Below are 20,787 nucleotides of genomic sequence, written 5' to 3'. Positions count from 1 at the left end.
CACTGCTGTTTGTCCTCTACAAAATCTATCTTTTAAAGAGAGAGAAGTCAAGGTCTGTGTCACAGATGATGTTTCCTGAACCCTCTCATGTGTGGCTTTAATTGTTTTATTTTATTTTATTTTATTTTATTAAATAAAATGTGATGATTTTAAAAATCAGTTTCATAAAAGCTGTAATTGAATTTAGCTGTTGGGGCTATATATACAATGGGGGAAATAAGTATTGAACACATCAACATTTTTTTCAGTAAATATATTTCCAATGAGGTTATACACACGAAATTTTCACCAGACATCAGTATTAACTCAAGAAATCCAGAAATATAAAGAATTAAAGTCACAAAACACAACTTTAAAGTCCTAAATAAAGTTATAAAGTTATGGAATGACACAGGAAAAAAGTTTTGAAGATAAGGAACCAGCTGAAATCCGTAAGTAATTATACCAGAAAAATTGGACTTTTTGAATGTCATACTAAACACCACACACCGTGTATGGAGAAGAAATGGCAGTGCACATCACCCTAAAAAACACTATTCCAACAGTGAAGTTTGGAGGTGGAAGCATCATGGTGTGGAGCTGTTTTTCATCGCATGGTACTGGCAGACTTCATATAATTGAAGGAATGATGAATGGAGCCTTTTACTGGGAGATTCTTGAGAAGAATCTGCTGCCATCCACCAGGATGATGAAGATGAGATGTGGGTGGAGCTTCCAGCAGGACAACGATCCAAAGCACACCACAAAGGAAACTCTCAATTATTTTCAGAAAAAAGAAATCAAGGTGTTAGAATGTCCCAGTCAATCACCTGACTAGAATCCAACTGAACAAGATTTAAAGACAATATGTTTGGAAGAATGGACCAAAATCACACCTGAATACTGCGGCCCATTAATTTCTTCATACAGGAAGCATCTTGAAGTGGTCATTACAACAAAGGCTTCTCCATCAAGTATTAAATACATTTCAGTTAGCATGTTCAATACTTTTTCCTGTCATTCCACTTTATTACACATAACTTTATTTATGGACTTTAACAATGTGAATTCTTTATATTTCCGGATTTTGAGTTAATACTTATGCCTGGTGAAAGTTTCATGCCTCGCTTGTCACGGATCGTGACGGAGCAGAGATAGAACGGATGCAAGTGCAGTTTGAACAGTTGTTTATTGGAAAGAGAGACAGGCAGACAAATCCAAACGTGATCCAAAACGTAATCCACAAACATGCAAGAGGTCAGGCGATTGGCAAACAGGCATACACGGGGCAAGGCAGGAATCTAGGTCGTGGTCTCGGGAAAACAGGGTCGGTAAACAAAACGAGAAACGAACTATGATGAGGGACTGGAAGCGGATAATCCAGCGCGAACTAACTCTAAACATGGACCGTGACTATAACTACGATACGGCCCTAAACTAACTGTAAGATAATCTTCCGCGTTGTGCGCTGGGAGGCGCGCGGTATATATGCGGACATAATCAGCGTCTAAACTGCTAGCAGCTGAGAGCAATACAGACCCACGTGAAATCCCAGCCAATGACAGAACAGGGAGGAGACATGACAGAAACATAAACAAAACACACGTGTCCAGATGTCACTACGGTCAACAACGGAAAAGCAGGTGCTCGCGCATTCGCGCTTAGAGCACGCTGCTTCAAGGGGGACTCGTGACATCGCTGGAAATATATTTACTGAATAAAATGTTGACGCGTCCAATACTTCTCCCCCCGCTGTAGTCGAGAGAGCTACAGATGTTTGTTAATTTATAGTATTGATCTCAACTGATCTCAAGGTTACTTACATCTTATATTTTTCCCAAAATGTAAAAAAAAAAAAAGTTACATTAATTTTACAATTTTTCATTGAGATGCACTTATTTAGTTCATTATTGTAATTGCGCTTATTATTGTGTAATTAAGAAAAATATTTTGTTAAAAAATATCTTGAATTTCAGCTGCCTCAACATCTTATGCAGCGCCAAATGACACTAACGAACCAGTCACTACAATGGACTCTATCTCTAAGTTAATTACACTATATATCTCGGGTAATTATAAGGCTTAGAGCAGAGGGCGGGAACCTTGTCAGCTGGCAGAGCCATAAAAGCCAAAAACAGTTATGAATTTTTTCTTTAAAGCGCCAGAGAGATGTTAAAAATGTTTGTTTTTATAGGTCTTCTTATAATTATAGTTATTATCTTTACTATTATGCATTAATTATAAAAAGTGTTGATGTAATAAAGGCCATTTGGCAGTTTGCGTGTTCTTGACCTAACAGCCTGCAGTTCACCTAATAGGCCTGTAGGTGGCACTTGGACGACATTTAACCAGTTATGATAGCATCGTAAATAAATTTAAAATTTACTAAATTAAAAGAGTAAATTGAACATTATTTACCATTAATGCGACTTCCAAATATGCAAATTCAGCTGTCCGTTCAGACTGGAAAGAATTATACTTTTTTTTCTTCTTTTAGTCTTGTAGTTTTCAATTAATGTAGAGTTAATTGAACTGACAGCTTTTGTGATTCCTTTTTTATGCTGTTGAGCCATAGGCAGTCACTGAAAGGGCCATATATGGCTCGCCAGACATAGGTTCCCGACCCCTGACTATTTTTTTAGGTCTAACACCCTGATGCTGGGTTACATTCATATTGTTACTGCACAAAAGGCAAACAAATCTGGCATGTTTGCACATTTCAGATGGTCCTAAAGCTTCAACAAAGTGCCATATCTCTAATTTTGTGCTTTTCTGACCACAGCTGCTGCAGATGACATAGACGATCCTACATCAGGTAATAATCTCTCTCTCTCTCTCTCTCTCTCTCTCTCTCTTTCTTTTTTTAAAAGAGTTAATTACCTTACTCATTGTATTGCTTTACATGCACACTAACCATAAAATTGTCAAATGTTACAGCAGATATTTCTCTTTTTGCTTTTAACACAAACCTTTCATGCTAAAGTATGTGTTATATTAATACACACACACACACACACACACACACACACACACACACACACACACACACATTATATTGAATTTAAATACACTGAGTTTTCACACCTAAACATTTAAAGCATTCTATAAGAGACTCTGAAGAGACTTGTTTGTGTGGCCACTAATAATTATATATATTTACATTTTACAGACTGAGGTGTTGAAATAGACTAAGGTATTAGGTAGTAGGGATGTAAAGCTGAGGCTTCCACACAATATGATACAATTTTAAATATAATATATAAAAAAAATTATCATCTGTTTTTTATCTTGCATTTTCTTTTTTGTTTGCGCCACTCAGGAGTTGTCATGCTGAAATCTATAATTTGGGCACACAAAATATGTAATGCCATTCAAGTGTACTTGAAACTTAATAGACTTTATATGAAGCGTACAAGTTACAAACTATTTGACAAACTACTTGAGCTGTAACCGTAGCTGACGAGTACTTATAGTACATCAAATTAGCAAAAACATTGCCATTGTTTTATTAATTGGACAAATCAAAATAGCCAGTTATAATCATGATAAAATAATCCTACATCCTGTGCACACGTTGCAATTTCATGATGTCATAGAATTCAACTATATATCTGGTGACTTGATCAGTTACTTGCTGCAAAACTGTTCTCTCCATTTCTGCATCAACAGATCAGTATGTTATTTGGTTTAATGTGTGTGTGTGTGTGTGTGTGTGTGTGTGTGTGTGTGTGTGTGTGTGTGTGTGTGTGTGTGTGTGTGCCTTTGTTTTCTTCGCTGTCCCTTACAGGTGATGACGGACAATGCCAGCTCCAGAGCCTATGGGTTTGTGTCCTACTCATCTCAGGAGGCCGCTGGATGTTAAATAGCATATTTTAAAAAGTACAGTTACAGTTACTGTGTAGGTTTACTGAAGCACTGTAATTTTTCATGTTTATGACTTAATATGATTGGTTTCACATGTTTATGAATTAATATGATATGTTTCGCATGTTTATGACTTAATATGATATGTTTCACATGTTTATGACTTAATATTATATGTTTCCCATGTTTGTACATGTAGCTTGCTACCTTTTACTCCTGGTAATAATTAAGAGGACATAACTAACAGGGGACATCTAAAACACAAAAAATTTATGACACACAACACTTTTTATTTTGATGTTTTATTCTACCACTTGTCAGATCAGGCTACATAATTATAAATGATACGAACATAATAAATCAGGACTTTGCAACCTTTTTTTTTTTGGAAAGAGCCCACAACTAATGATAGGACTGGACTTGTGCATTGCACTACAGCTTATCCAAGTCAAGAGACATAGTTCAAGATTCAAAACTCAAGATTTTATTTGTCACATACACAATTTTACACAGTATATAACTTGACCTACTTCTCTTTAGACTATGCATCAAATATTAAATTAAAAATAGAATCAGAAATTAATAGAAACAACGTGGACATGATACCAGAATATTCTGGAGACTAATGTGAAGCCATCTGTGCAGTAGCTTATACTGTGTCATGCAGCAGGACAATGATCCAAGCACACCAGCAAATCAACATCTGAATGGCTAAAGAAGGGAAAAAATCCAAGGTTTAGGAATGGCCAAGTCAAAGTCCAGACCTCAACCCCACTGCGATGCTGTGGAGGGATCTTAAGAGAGCTGTGCATAAACAAATGCCATAAAACATCAATGAACTGAAGCAATGTTGTAAAGAAGAGTGGGCAAAAATTTCTCCAAAACAATTTGAGACACTGATAAATTCCTGCAGAAAACATTTACTTCAAGTTAATGTTGCTAAAGGTGGTTATAAATGTCATTGAATTATACGGTGTATTTAATTTTTCCCACATGGTTTCTGAATGTTGGTTTACTGTGTGAGAGAAAATGACTACATTTTGAAATCTGTCATGGTTTTTTTGCCTTCACCTGAGATTATATGTTTGTTTATAATAGTTGGTGAGGAACACACAATTGTTTTTCGACCCTGAATAAAACAACAACAACAACAACAACATAGTATTAAAGGAGGGTGTACAGTACTTTCTGTAGTGTGTGAGATGTCTGATGGGTTTTCTGAAGGTCCCTCACAAATACCTGCACTATTTTCTTAAGGAGTGGAGTAGTGCTGGTAAACAACATATCATTTCATTTTCTTAATGTAAGCTGTATACATTTTGTGTCCTACTAATGTTAATACTCCTTATATGGCATGTGACAAAAAACAACAACAGAAAAAACAAAACGAAACAACTTGAATTCAAATGCAAATACAGTTTTACATTAAAATATAGCAAAGAAGTAATTCACTGTCACACAACACGGCGTGTTAGTATCTCAAAGCAGAAAATTAATATACAGACCTTTCATATTTACACCCAAGTGACAACCAAACAAAGAAATGATAAATATCTCTTAACTAACTTTACAACAGTTACACATGTACTAATCTTTCTGAAACATAAAAGATCACTGTTAAATAACTGGCACATCAGTGACATGGAGGGGGAAAAAAATTAGAAAGTGATTAAGTCCTCTCCAGCGAGTCAAAGTAAAGGGACTGTTCAGCGTTTTGGTAATGAAATGGAGGAGTGATTCATTGTTTTATTTCTTCTTGGAGTGCAGACATTGCTGTTCAGACTGTGTTTAGAAACACCAAGCGATATTTTAAATACTCTATTTCTACAGCTCATCACATAACCATTCATAAACAAAACGTACCCGTGATTTTGGTTCAAAATAACCATCACAAACTGCTATCAGCCCTGTAAGTCAGGGGATGGTCACCTTTATAGCTGGTGCTTGACGCATCCCATAATGATAATCCTAGTAACACCACGCACGATGGTGATAGTGGTACGCAGGCAGAACATGGAGGACATGCTGGTGACATGAATAAGCGAAGCCTGACAGCCCAAGCTTCAAGATGGCGAAGAGGGCTCTAGGGAGAATGGCTACGAGGAGCCTACTCCTAGGACAGAGTGAGCTACCGGGGTCTTAGTGACATCGAGTCGGCAGTATCTGACAAATGTATGGCGAGAGGCTCAGCTCACAACAGAACAGATGCTGCAAGGTCCTGCAATGAGACTCCCTGAAACAGAACCCACGAGGCGGCCACGCCCCTAGTAGAGTGTTAAATGTAATAATGTTAAACTTTTACTTTGCATTAACATGTTATTCTCCGTGTTGTTCTCCAAAACATTGCCTTCTTTAAAAAATCTTGTAGCACATCAAGATATTACTATCCTAGTGGCCAAAATTTTGTGAAAACCTGACCATCACACCCATATGTGCATGTTGAACACCCCATTCCTCCACTCTTCTGAGAAGTCTTTTCACTAGATTTTGGAGTCGGGTCGGGTCTCCGCATGGTTTTGGCCATATAGTGTAGCATAATAATAATAACAATAATAATAATAATAATAATAATAATAATAATAATAATAATAGTATAACTTAGATTTAGACTTAGATTTCCTAAACTACAATACCAACATTGCATAACAAGCTTAATTCAGATTATACCCAAGCAAATAGCTGAAAAATATCCCGAAAAAGCCAAAAGATTTTTAACCATGTCTTCTACATGTATAGAATTCACACTAATTCACATGTCTTGATCTACTTTTCAAATAGTTTATAACCCTGTACATGTGTATCATTGCAGACACCATCCACCCTGCAGATGTTGACTGCCATTTTCACAAGTCTATCAGTGTGCTTGGTGACCATGACTGCCAGTCTAAGAGACGGAAATTCTGAAGTTGTGACTGTGAAGCTAAGAAGCTACAGTTCTCATATGAATCTGCCTCTTTTTTTGTAAATTCCTCAAACAAGGCGGGAAACCAAAAAGAGAGGAGAAAAAAACAAGTGAGGAAGTGGTATTTTGCAGCATACTTTACAAGGGACTAGATAATGAGTTGTGTTCAGGAGACTTGTGTACAGGACTGAACTGGAAATCCCGCAGCACTGATACCAGGGAATCATGAACAGAAGTTAATATGTTTAATTCATTGAGACAAAGCTGAATGATGTGAAAAAGATGACTGAAATATACAGAATCTCAAGAACTATTCAGATATTATTTAAAACCCACTGTGCATGTAGTGTATAAAATGATTGGGGTCATTTCTGTAACCCAGTGCTGCATCTATATATAACAGAACATGCATGTAGTTAAAGTTGACCACACTGCTGTGTGAAACCCAACATACTACTCAAACATTTGCTCATTTTGACACCTACACTATTTTTTTTACACTTAGAGTTGCAGTAGGAAGTTTACATACCCCTTGCAGAATCTGCAAAATCTTAAAACTGTTAACAAAATAAGAGGGATTGTAAAAATCCCATGTTGTTTTTTATTTAGTTCTGTCATAAATAAACTATTTCATATAACAGATGTTTAGATATAGTCCACAAGACAAGATTATAGCTGAATTTATAAATATTACCCGTTCCAAAGTTTACATACCCTTGATTCTTTATACTGTGTGTCATTACCTGGATGATCCAAGACTGTTTTTATGTTTTGTGATAGTTGTTCATGATGGGTATTGTTAAGGTTTTAATGGTATTACTACTCTTACCGATATCGATCTGGAACTTTAACGGTATTCTTATCGGTACTTTGCACATTTCAAATGGTGCTAAAACTTCAACAAAGTGCCATATCTCTTATTTTGTGCTTTTCTGACCACAGCTGCTGCAGATGACATAGACGATACTAGATCAGGTAATAATCTCTCTCTCTCTCTCTCTCTCTCTCTCTCTCTCTCTCAACCAGAGACGAGCTAGCTAGGCAGTCGACAACTTAGCATTTCTCTGTCTGCGCATAATGAACTTTTAAAAGCTTTGACAGACTGCTTGTGTTTCTGCCCTTACAAGCAGAAATCGTGTTGCACTTGTGGTAACGAGCGTTGTCTGCATCAACTCTAGTGACCTGTAACTACATTGTGAACGTTTGGTTCTCTCCACCATCATCACTACATATTAAGTGGGAGCGTTTGTGTTGTGTGTGTTTGTGTGGTCGCTGTTGTGTGTGACAGACAACCTCCATGCACGAGAGATTTCTCTTCCGGCTTGTCAATAACAAAAAAGCAGACGAATATCTTTAGATTATCGCAAATTAGAAATGGTTGGTGAGATAAAATGTGCAAGATACCGTTTATTTAGCAATAATAAATAGGAAATATATTTTCTTAATTTCTCCGGTACCGAAAGCAGAACCGATAACGTCAGAGCTTATCGATACTACCCTCTTTCATAATTTAGCACGGAGGCCAGTTTAATACTGGGTTTCGGTCCCATCCCTATTCATGAGTGCCTTGTTTGTCCTGAGCAGTTAAACTGCCCACTGTTCTTCAGGAAAATCCTCCAGGTCCTGCACATTCTTTACTTTTCCAGCATATTCTGCATATTTGACCCCTTCCAACAGTGGCTATATGATGTTTAGATCCATCTTTTCACACTGAGGACAACTGAGGAACTTGTACACAACTATTACATGAGGTGCAAATGTTCACTGATCCTCGAGAAGGTAACACGATACATTAAGAGCCAGGGGGTGTAAACTTTTGAACAGGATGATCTGTGTAAATTGTTGATATTTTGTCTTCTGGGAGACATGTAACTATCTTATTTAGCATCTGAAGGGCAGTACTAATACACACACACACACACACACACACATATATAGCCCCAATCTGAAAAAAAGTTGGGACGCTGTGTAAAATGTAAATAAAAACAGAATGCAATGATTTACAAATCTCATGTTATGCACAATAAAACACAGAAAACATCAAATGTTTAAACTGTAGAAATGTGCCATTTTAAGGAAAAAATAAGGTAATTTTGAATTTGATGGTCACAACACGTCTCAAAAAAGTCTGCTAAAAACTGCATCTACAATTTGTGGAACAACTTCAGTATAATGTTCGTCAACAAAATTGCGAAGACTATGAATATCTCATCATCTACTAGGATTTTTAATTTTTTTTCAATCGTCCAAGGAGACAATAATACAAGGGAATTATTTCTGTATCGTGGACATGAGGATGTGTATTATAAATGCATAATGTTCTTACAGTGTTGCTTCTTATCTTCAACAAGTGAGACAGAAGTACAAAAAAGTGAGAGAGATTGTGGCGTAGCTGTAAATACAACTGTTGGTTTAGACGCCTTTAGTGCGTCACTGAAGGTGAGAGAGTTCAGGACGTTCGTCCGTCTGTCAAGCACAAACACAAGCTTGAGAACGCCGGGGCATAAACCACGCAGGAAACTGTGACGACTGATTAGATAAATCAAAAGAAAGCGTAAGTAAAAAAAAAAAAATTAATAAAAATGAACATGAAGAAAAACATTTTTTGAGCAAAACTATAGATTACAAGTTAGATCAGAATCAGTTCTCAGATGTTTTAACTTAATGTTTCTGTTTCCAACAGGACTTGTGGTGTCTTAGAAGAGGCCTTTTACACCCCGTTATGGCAAAGTTCCATGGACCAAGGTTTTTATTCCTGATCCTGGCAGGATTAGTGTTATGTGAGTAGAACACTTTTCTATAGCGGCATGTTTTACTATTCGGGAAGCTATGTACAGGCAAAAATGTGACGTGGTGATCGTTTTCTTCATAAATGTTTATTATTATTATTTATTATTATTAGTATTAATAATAATAATAATAATAATAATAATAATAATAATAATAATAATTCATGGTTTGTCCATTTCTAACATTTCTTGAGAATGACAGTATAACTGAGTGACTCATTTATTTTTTAAATGAATACACTACATCCTTTGGACTGAAGAAATATAATATCTACATAATTATTGAAAGCTTAATTATGAAATTCTATACTAAGATATATATGGAGATGATAGATGATGTTGGACTCGGCATTTAAAAACTCTTCCATGATGCCTTGCTTCATGTTACATTTCTAGATCAGTTGGAATAAGAGAACTTCTTATGCTTTCCTGATGAATTTTTTCGATTCAGTGAGTGTGTGTGTATGTGTGTGTGTATGCGTGTGTGTGTGTGTGTGTGTGTGTGTTCGTTGGTAGGAACCGGTAATATGTGTGTTCTTTTTGGGTGTGTCCACTGAGGCTCTGGTTTAAAGCAGTCTGAGTGATGCTTAATGGCTGCTTGAATGGTTTCACTGTGTGCTGCTCAGCACTGGATTCAGAGTCTCGGCCTGATCTTACTGTTCCGATTAAACCTCCGTCTGCCAGCATTTTCTGCTTTAAAGCTACTTTCAGCACAGTTTGGGTGTTGAGCATGTCCTCGTCTACTTCTGGGAACAGTTATAGTTCCTTTTTGGTGTCTTTTTCACAATACAGTCTGATTCTGAAATGTGGCCACTGTAACTTGAGTTGGTGTCTCTTCCAAACTGAAAAGTTGTTTATACAAAAAAAACCAAAAAGTTTTCTATATATGTTTCTATATATATATATAAAAAAGCATACATTTGTAACCCCTTACACCATTCTTCTGTAAGATATGTAGTAAATGTATATGAAATACTGAAACTGTGGAATACTGATGTATAGCGTTTAGGAAGTGGAGAGATAAAGTCATGTGCTCACATGCCAGAATGATCATTCGAACTGAACAGTGTCTCATGTGTATAAACCTGATAAGACTTTTACAGCTACTCTATAAGCCACTTCTCAAGAAGTGAAATGTTATTTCAACACGTTCTACTACAATAGATACGGTAGTAAATAGTTTATTATAGGATTATATGAGCTTAATAATACATACTACATGATTTATTAGAATTACGGTGATATTATTATTTACAAGTTATTTAAGTTAACGCATAATATACAGTAACTACTTGAATTAGGAATGTAATTCCTCTGGATTCGGTGAACAGTCCAGGGAGTTATTTTAAGGTGCTTTTATTACACAAGAATGTATCGGGCTTCATTTTTGAATATAAAATGGTAAATGCAGAACAAATTTCCAAAGCAAGCATCATTTACACTTTATGTAGCTTTAACCACACCCAATATTCTTAGATTCGAGATTCAAGAGATTCTAGCTGCATTCCTAAACAATTCCCCATACCACACAGAAGTGCGTGCTTCTGTTGAACATTACAAGCAAGTCATATATATGAACGTTTGTGTGTGGACAGTGTAGGAATGGGGAAGAAGACATAATCATACACATTCCAGACTGAGACATCTACCACAGTGGTGTCACCATATAATAATAATAATAATAATAATAATAATAATAATAATAATAATACAACCAACATGATTCAAGGCCTTCCAAATGATGAGCAAAAATAGAATAATATGTTTTACCTTTATAACATTATCCATTTTGAGAGGAAGCAGTAAAGTATTTTACTGTATTGTACTGATTTTTAAAAACATCACATATATATAGGGTAAACTGTATATACTCTAACATTTACTTTAGAAATACAATGTGGATTTGATCAGTGACAATGTCAGTGTGGTTTGTATATCCAGTACAACATTTGTGTTTTTTTTTTAAATAGTACTTTGCTGTAACTTTTCTGAAAACATGTTATACACATCCAAGTAAAGAAAGCAAAGTGTTCTCAGCCCGGGAAAAGCGGGGGGGGGGGGGGGGGGGGGGAGTGTACGGGAAGCTATGGTTAATATACTGAAATTGTTTGTGTGCACTCATTGCTATACCAACCAGGCTGTGCTATACATAAGCCACTGTCGATGATGCTCCTCCATTCGATAATTTATAAGACTTGGACAGGAATATGGTCGTGTAAGATGTATACAGCAGGTATAAAAAACAAACAAGTAAACAAACAAAAATGCATACAGACACACACACACCTTTTTTTCTGTTAGACTCTGTCTCCCTAATATCCCACATCATTTTTGTTCTAAATGAATTCCTACAACCAAAAGTGTCGAACTATAAATATAAAATGCTATGATGTATATAACTATGTGCAATATTTTTGTCCACAGCATTTGCTGATTCATTGCTGAAAGCTTCATATTTTAAGTTGCTGCATCAATGTTTCTGTGGAGTGTGCTTCATGTAGCTTACAGCATTGCTTTGTGTGGTAACAGTAACACCTACAGTCACCCCATCAGTTTCCCTAGCTTCCACTCAAGGTAACACAGGGTCTTCTCATCATCATCACCACCTTCATCACACACTCTGATCAGTCTTGCACTCACTAAAACTCCAAGCTCTCCCAAACTCTCACCCTCAGTCAAGACCCCACCTGTGACTTCACTCTCAGTGACCCAGACCCTGGTGATCACCATGCTATTTTTCTCCTAAATTTGGTCACCTCCCATTTCCCACCCACCAGTCAGTTCTCCCCTATCATAGCAGGGAGGGTGAAGGCTAACCTCTGAGACAAGTGAAGCCAGCCCACCGCATCTTTTCAAACTGCTGCTCACGCTCATTTCTTCAGTGTTGTCACATGAAAAGATATAATCAAATATTTACAAAAATGTGAGGGGTGTACTCACTTTTGTGAGATACTGTATGTAGCCTATAATTATATATAATGTTGCTGTATAATCATTGAGAAAAAAGAAAAAAATATGTTAAAAGACATAGAATAATTTTTAAGTCCTAATCAGACAGCAGTGATGAAAAGCTAAGGGTGGAGAACTGAGAAATTCATTAGTTAGGTTGCCAGGTTAATAAAGCTCCAGTGTGCTGCACAGTCTCATGTTTAAATCGCACAGAAACCCAATTAACTAGACTAGATACCGTAGTAGCTAACATAACATAATCATGTACAGCATGCTAGTTAGCTAGTTAAGTGCATTAATATAGACTAAAAGAAATGAACAAATCCATGATTATTGTCTTTTTCTGACAAAGTGTCCACTGGGCAACTACAAATAATTGTTCCAGTCACCTGGGCTTGTGAGTTATGCACCCTTGAAAGTTACTCAGGAAGTTGAACTTAAATACACTGGGTTTTCCCCGTAACATTTAAAGCATTCTAGACAGTGACCCTTAAATAATGTTTCATAATACACTTAGAAAAGAGTGTAGGATCAGGTGAAAGCAGTTTGTCCAGTTATAGTCCACTTATCTCAAAGATAATAAGGTTTTTTTTTTTTTCCTGGTGACAGGCAATAATGACACAGGCACACCCACATGCACCTCCAGCCATTCAAACATAACCCCAGCTGGAGCAGGTCATGATCTCTTCTTTTTTATATTGGTCTATGTGAAGTTATAGCATCACCCTAGATGCAGTCTTGCATACGTGTTCATATACTCATGCATTCTGCTTGTTCTAACAACAGAGAATTACACAACAGGCTTTCCTCCAAGCACCACCGAGCATCAACACCAATCACACACAACTTTGAATACAACAGGTAAAATTTTCTTATTTTGCTTAATGAGGCAAATGAAGTTATGTGATCAGTGGTTATGACGCGACTATAGATACATAGACATGTTTGCTACATGCTGTATTACATACATGTTGATATACTCATGTATTATACTTGTTCTAGTAGCAGACAATAACACAACAACCTTGCTCCCAAACACCACCAAGCATCAACACTCACATGCAACCGTAACCATGACTACAGCAGGTAATAGTCACTTTTGTGAAGAATACATGTACTGAAGGTATTGATAATAGTTTTTACTAGATGCTTTTTCCTCAACACAGACATTACAGCCTGCCCTGAATACAGTATGTCCCAACAGGTCCAACCAGTCAGAAATGTTTATATTTAATAAAATATCCCAATTTGGATAAAAGACTGGATTAAAAAACAATTAAACACTGAATGATGTGTAACTTTGTTTTTACAGCATCATACTAACTAATCCTGTCATTGTGTATCATGGAGATTGTATTATTAGCAGCTTTGCTGTAATTCACAACCTACTGACATTGTTGACAATTTGCAGAAATTGTAAGCGCAAGCACCTCTGACTCCTCACGCAACTCCTCCACCATGAACACAACCTCACCCCCACTCACACCCAGCACAACAACAGGTAACAAGACAATGCTGGATCACACAGCTGCTTAGTTCTCTCTCTCTCTCTCACACACACACACACACACACACACACACACACACACTTCTTATTATTGACCTTTATATTTATATTTCATCTAAGTATATATACTATAATTTTGTCATTCTTTTTACTCCACAGAGACATCCCCCAAGTGTAAGTACAAGTCCATCAATTCCAAAGCAAAAGTTCTTCTGTTTATGATCATGATATTGTTTTGTTCATGATGTCCATGAAAACATTTCTTTACAGGCATCTACACCCTCGAAGAAGAAAACGATACTGTGACAGTGAAAATTGACAAGAATGACTCAGCAGTCAAATACAAGATTAAATTCACAGACACATCAGATGGAAGCAGTACAAAAACATGGCCAGAAGAGTCTTTCCCAATATCACTTAAATCATTTAAGCCTTGCCAAAATTACACTGTCACTCTTATTCCTTCCTGTAAACCCACGACTGGATTTTTTAAAACAAGAGAATTAGGTAAGTTAAATATATAATTTTGTGTACAGAATTTGTACACTACTTTATTCAACTAATAATAAAGTGACTATTATATTTAATAAGAAAAGATTTTTAACAGCTTTATTTAATTTGATTGTTTTTGAAGTTGACTCAGATGTAAGCCACACGTTGAAGATAACTGGGGCAAAAGTACAAGTGTGTTTTGAGACCAAATGGAATCTGAGTGAATGTGTTGATCTCAATACCAGTAACTCCTGCACTGACTATAGCGTGACTTTTAAAGGAGATCCCTGCAAGAAATCTATCCCTTTCACACTTCCCCCAGGTATATATTGCACTTATTAATGTACATGATAAACACAAAAATACATATATATTACATTGCATACTGTATACATTATATGTACAGTCTCTAATTAATAAATCTCATTAATTAATGAATGAAGGATGTATTGTATTAATAACACATAGCACGGTTTGGAATTTGCCCACCCAAATTACAAAGGCTTAAATATAGCTGTGCGTACAGTATGTGGAAGAATCGTTTTGGAAAATAAATTCTTAAATGTGTCTGTTGCAGGAAAGCCTGTTATTAATTATACAAACGAGTTCCCTACGAAATTATGTTGGGACAATCGGCCTTCAAACTGCGGAAAAGACCTCACATACAACTGCAATGGTAAGCACTGAAGTTATAAACGCTTACACTGTTTAATAAGAGCAACTGTTTGTTTTATTGCCACAAAAAAAAAATATCATGATGTAATACATAATAATGATGTTTATAATATATAATAATATATAATATATAATATATAATATATTATATTATATAATAATTTTTTATAATAAAAAAAACTTTATTCTTTGTAGGTTTGACAGTTGCAGATTTTGAAGATTTGAAACCTTTTCATGATTATGAATGCACTGGGACATATGATTATGAGAGTGGAACAATTACAAGTAATCCCATCCGAGTTAAGATTGATTGTGGTAAGTTGGTAATTTATCCGAGTATCAGATCCTATAAAAAAAGCCTAATAGAAGTGTTTTGACCAAGGCACATCATTCTGACCTTCTCTCTAATGACATTAGCTTCAGTAAGTCAGTGGACACAAACTGGACGTGTGCAAGTTGCTAATAATGATCTCTTTTACCGAGCTGAGTTCTGTCACACATTTAAGTCACTGTAATTTTATAAAAAAAAAAGAATTGAATAAATCTGAGTATACAGCCTGGTCAAAGTGTGAAACTGTCAGTGTAGAAGTTTTAATCTAGTATTCAAGGATTTAAAAGTTTTAGTGTCTTTTAGTGTATCGCACAGTGAAATTCTGTTAGTGACATCCTAAGCTGATTCATAAAAAAATACAAACAAACAATAAATTCATTTTAAAAAAGGTGACAACTTTTTGAAAACAAAAATACTTGAATACAAATGATAATAAATAGACATTTAATCCAATATAAAAGTACAAAACAACACAAATTCTGCTCAGAGAAGACAGTTAAGACAAATTTTTTGGGCACTGACTCAATTTCAGCATTTTCCTTATGCAGTGAGAACCTCATCAGCCGGTAAGATGACATTAAGGTGATATCAACAAAACAAATAGGTCACGGATAACTCTTGTGTCAAAGCATAATGAGAGCTGTATGAGAAATGGAATAGTAAAGTGAAGTGGGAAAAGAAATTTAAGTCTGATATTAATTTAATAAAGACAGAATTAAGAAGACACAAACTATTCAACTATTAAAATGTAAAAAATATATGAAAACATCTACATGTTCTAAATAATATTATATGGGGCATCAAATGCAAAAAGTTGAATATACTTTTCTCTATGACTATTTATTTATTTGTTGGTTTATTTGTTGGTTTGTTTGTTTGTTTGTTTTAGTTACATAGTGACTCATGTCAAATAACAGTTTTAAGTTTCAGAGTAAATTTTACATATGAATCTAAATGTAAAATGTAAATATTAATTCTAAATGTTAAAATGTAAATGTTATCTACATTTTATCCCTAAATCATTAAACTAAATCTTAAATGTAGAAATTTTAATAATCACCCCTGCCCTCTCAGAGTGTCATTGAGAGCACACAATGCTGGTAGGGTTGCCAGGTTTACACCATACTATGCTAGTTGGAACAAAGTCTCCTGATGGCATTTTTTTTTTTAGCTCATTTAAGACAGTCCTCAGCATCCAAGATCTTGTTTTAGAGCACATAAATCAGCATTAGTGTTCAGGATTTTTCACTGCTAATCCTAGCAGTTAACTAAAATCAACTAATCTGTCACGATTGTCTTAAAGCCAGCTGCTAACTGTAGCTCTCTAGCTAATGTGAGCTGACCTAATGCTATCTATTAACTAACATGAAGTAATGTGACAGGAATTACTCCTCACACATGAAGCCATAAAAGATAAGGATTTATGTCTATTTCTACTGGAAGCAATAAAATGTAAAAGCTATATCAAATATAGGAGCTATTTCAGTGTCCCTGTACAGTTTATCTATTTATATTTAGTGATCACTTTTATCCTGGTCAGAGCTGAGGTGTATCCGGAGTTTGTCCCAGGAACACTGAGCTCAAGGAGGAAGAGATTTGGGTCAGATATGTACAAAAACAAGTCATCAGCATGTAATGACAACTTATTTTCTGTCCTGCACAAAGCCTGTCTGATCAGAATGGATTAAAGAAGCAACATGTTTGCCCAACCATTTGACCAATACCTTTGCAAACACTTTTTGATCACCACTGAGCAAACTATGTGGCCTATAGCTAGAAGGATCTCAAAAGTGTTAATAAATGGTATAAGAAGTTGTAATTCCTCAATGACAATCACTATTATTTAATCTAGAGAGGTTTTTAAAAAAATGCAGCTAACTACTCTCTCTGTTATAGATATAGTGAATGAGCCCAGTCTCTCTGTAAGTCATAATAGCATTCATGCATCCTGGCAATTGGATAGCGAGAACTGTCCATCGATCACCACAGACTTCACCTGGAAAGTAACGTGCAAAGAACATGGTAGGAAAACATTCTCTTATATAGTAAACTTAGAAGAATCATGCAAGATCTCTCTTTTTTAATCTTAGAAATCTTTATGTTTCTATTTCATTCCAGGTTCCACCAGCTCTTTAAAAGGTTTGTCCCTGTGCTTTACAGATGCGTCCTCTTCATTTCAATTGTTCTTCTGTCTTTTTAATCATTATTCAACAGTTATACTTCATTATGAGTTTTATCATTTCAGGGCACTGTACTAAGAACTCCTGTGAATTTTCTAATTTGAAAAGTTTTACTGAATATACTTGTGAGTTTGAAGCAGCTTATGAAAACAAACCATTTCACACCACTACCAAAACTACAAAAACCTGGCCTGGACGTAAGTACTGCACACGATTTTCAAGTTTTTATGTCTGATGTTGTTCGTAATACATAATAACTAACCATGACCACTAATCCCAAGTGTTGATCTGATACATAATCATTGCAATATTTGTTTATTTGTTGAGAAAAGATGTACAGTTCCAAGTCCCATGAATCTTGTCCTCCTTTCTTTCTCCCACTCTTTCTCTTTTGATCAAATCCCAATTAAGCCATTATCTATTCTCACTACATCTTTAAACTGTTGTTGTCGTATTATTTATTTCTTCTTTGTCATGGTCCAGCTCCTTATTTCTTTTTAGACACAGCAGAATTGGATCTTTAACCAGTAGGAAGTTGCATCTACATAGACAATAGTAGCAAATTCAAGCCACAACTAATTAAAACCAAACTGATCACAACATGATGCAAAAACCACCACAAAGTCTTTCAATTTCTCCAAGAGTCTTTCTTGCAAGTCCGTATATACTAAATAGTGTGTGTGAGCATGCGTGTGTGTGTGTGTGTGTGTGTGCGTGCATGCACGTGTGTGTGTGTGTGTGTGTGTGTGTGTGTGTGTGTGTGTGATTGGGATCACCTGTGCATGATTAGAACTCAGGTGACTGTGATGCTGGAGTTTGATGGGGTGATGGGGATTGTAGTCCCTTTTGTAGTCAGCAGTGTTTTCTGGGAAGTGGAGTTTCTTGCTGATTCCAGCACTGACATGACACCACCAATCTATGAGGATTTATACGCTTTAAAACAAACAAGGAAATGTTCATATACTACATCTAAGGCATGAATATGTACAGTATGACTTAAATGTTCAGTGTATTCTTCTTGCTAATGCACATGTTACCAAAGCAAATTTCTGCTATAAGACTGAAGCATAAGCTTAAGGTTTAATTATTGTTAAAGTTTCATAAATTCTAATATTTCTCTTCTTTCTTTTATAGAACCTACGTTAAAAGAAAGCAAAATAACAGCAACACATTCAAGCTAAACTGATCACAATATGATGGCAGAGCCACCACAATGACCACAAAATGGTTGTTTAATAAATTCAAAAATGTATATTTATTTATATAATAATAAAGATATAAATAAGTTGTTATTGGTGACCTGTATTATTGTGTCACTGGTATTTCAAAAATAGAAGAAGAAAAAAAAAAAAATAAAACCCTGCTCATATAGATTATATGGAAACAGACACAGACATCAGATCTTGTCTGAGAAAAGGAAAGCAGAATTGATGTCTTTGGAAAGCAAGATCCATCATGACGTGGTGATCAGTTCAGCTTGAATGGTCCATGACTTCTCTCTGTAGCTGCAACCACCTGCTGGTTAATGATCCTCATCTCTCTGCATTATGTTGTTTAGTGTTTCAGTATGTTTGATTCAGTTTATACAGTATATACCATCAATCTATGAGCACTGTATAACAAGTAATAAAACAAACACGGACATGTTCATGTATAATATCTAAGACATAAACGTGTGATGTAGGCGTATTCTTCATGCACATATTACGAAAGCAAATTTCTGGTATAAGACTGAAGCATAAGCAATGTCATAGTTCCTTCAATACTAAGCAATTTAATTTAAAATCATTTAATTTCTTAAATTTTTCTTCTTTCTCTCATAGAACCGTCTTACACAAAAGGTCCAACAAAAAAAGATGAAAGCCATAATGCTTTCAAAGTGAGCTGTTCAATCGACAGTTGGAATGGCGATTCGGGAAAGATCTTCGCAGAGCTCTACATTAATGATCATCTGCAAGAGAATAAAACAGACTGCAATGGAAAAATTTGTGATTTTCATTTCACAAACCTCTACTACTCAACAAAATATACAATTAAGGTACTGACATTTGATCACACTTAACTGACTTTCATTTTGCAGTTTATAAAGTAATTAGTCAGTGCTAACTTTGGGAACCAATGCATTATTTTGATAGTGGACTTCACACTGTATTTTTACTCAGGTGTATGCCCAAAATGGTAATGGGAACAGAACAGTTATCCTTGCTATGGATCATTCCACTACATGTAAGACCCACTTTTACCTCCTTTGCCCTAATTCAGATGTCCTCATATTTTAATTTCCTCCAATATCCATATTATAATAATAATATATTAATAACCAGCCTAAAACTAATATGTGGTGTGTTTCAGACAATGACAAAGCCGTTATTGGATTCCTGGCCTTTCTCGTTGTTCCTACATCTGTTGCACTGCTGTTTGTCCTCTACAAAATCTATCTTTCAATGAGAGAGAAGTCAAGCTCTGTGTCACAGATGATGTTTCCTGAACCCTCTCATGTGTGGCTTTAATTGTTTTATTTTATTTTATTTTATTTTATTAAATAAAATGTAATGATTTTAAAAATCAGTTTCATAAAAGCTGTAATTGAATTTAGCTGTTGGGGCTATATATACAATGGGGGAAATAAGTATTGAACACATCAACATTTTTTTCAGTAAATATATTTCCAATGAGGTTATTCACATGAAATTTTCACCAGACATCAGTATTGACTCAAGAAATCCAGAAATATAAAGAATTAAAGTCACATAACACAACATTAAAGTCCTAAATAAAGTTATAAAGTTATGGAATGACACAGGAAAAAAAGATTTGAAGATAAGGAACCAGCTGAAATCCGTAAGTAATTATACCAGAAAAATTTGACTTTTTGAATGTCATACTACACACCACACACCGTGTATGGAGAAGAAATGGCAGTGCACATCACCCTAAAAAACACTATTCCAACAGTGAAGTTTGGAGGTGGAAGCATCATGGTGTGGAGCTGTTTTTCATCGCATGGTACTGGCAGACTTCATATAATTGAAGGAACGATGAATGGAGCCCTTTACCGGGAGATTCTTGAGAAGAATCTGCTGCCATCCACCAGGATGATGGAGATGAGATGTGGGTGG

At 35.6% G+C, this 20,787-nt stretch overlaps 2 protein-coding genes across 2 annotated transcripts in view; both read left to right on the top strand.

Moving 5' to 3' along the window:
- Positions 1 to 3,915, top strand: part of LOC128613894 (receptor-type tyrosine-protein phosphatase C-like) — a 141,372-nt gene extending 137,457 nt beyond the window's left edge. The window contains exons 15-16 of the mRNA XM_053635051.1: positions 2,771 to 2,794; positions 3,767 to 3,915. Coding sequence (XP_053491026.1) covers positions 2,771 to 2,774 — 4 coding nt within the window. The 3' untranslated portion in view covers positions 2,775 to 2,794; positions 3,767 to 3,915. The remainder of the gene's footprint in view (positions 1 to 2,770; positions 2,795 to 3,766) is intronic.
- A 1,914-nt stretch (positions 3,916 to 5,829) lies between these two features.
- On the top strand, positions 5,830 to 20,178 carry LOC128613891 (receptor-type tyrosine-protein phosphatase C-like). The gene is made up of 16 exons (XM_053635047.1): positions 5,830 to 5,871; positions 12,036 to 12,108; positions 13,270 to 13,344; positions 13,486 to 13,569; positions 13,895 to 13,984; positions 14,150 to 14,164; positions 14,261 to 14,497; positions 14,625 to 14,804; positions 15,060 to 15,158; positions 15,353 to 15,472; positions 17,385 to 17,510; positions 17,607 to 17,627; positions 17,734 to 17,865; positions 19,492 to 19,706; positions 19,831 to 19,894; positions 20,021 to 20,178. Exons 1-16 carry the CDS (start codon positions 5,830 to 5,832, stop codon positions 20,176 to 20,178), a joined length of 1,731 nt encoding a protein of 576 aa, XP_053491022.1.
- Positions 20,179 to 20,787: the final 609 nt, after the last annotated feature.

Source organism: Ictalurus furcatus, chromosome 10, assembly GCF_023375685.1.
Source record: "Ictalurus furcatus strain D&B chromosome 10, Billie_1.0, whole genome shotgun sequence".
NCBI classification, from domain to species: domain Eukaryota; kingdom Metazoa; phylum Chordata; class Actinopteri; order Siluriformes; family Ictaluridae; genus Ictalurus; species Ictalurus furcatus.
This window is presented reverse-complemented; position numbering and strand designations above follow the sequence as displayed.

What these genes read in the sequence shown, in the direction of transcription:
- LOC128613891 (XM_053635047.1), top strand. Translation starts at nt 5,830, where the DNA reads ATGGTGATAGTGGTACGCAGGCAGAACATGGAGGACATGCTG. An exon ending in AGTAACGTGCAAAGAACATG is followed by an intron (nt 17,511 to 17,606) that starts GTAGGAAAACAT and finishes ATTTCATTCCAG; the next exon opens with GTTCCACCAGCTCTTTAAAA. An exon ending in TTCCACCAGCTCTTTAAAAG is followed by an intron (nt 17,628 to 17,733) that starts GTTTGTCCCTGT and finishes TTATCATTTCAG; the next exon opens with GGCACTGTACTAAGAACTCC.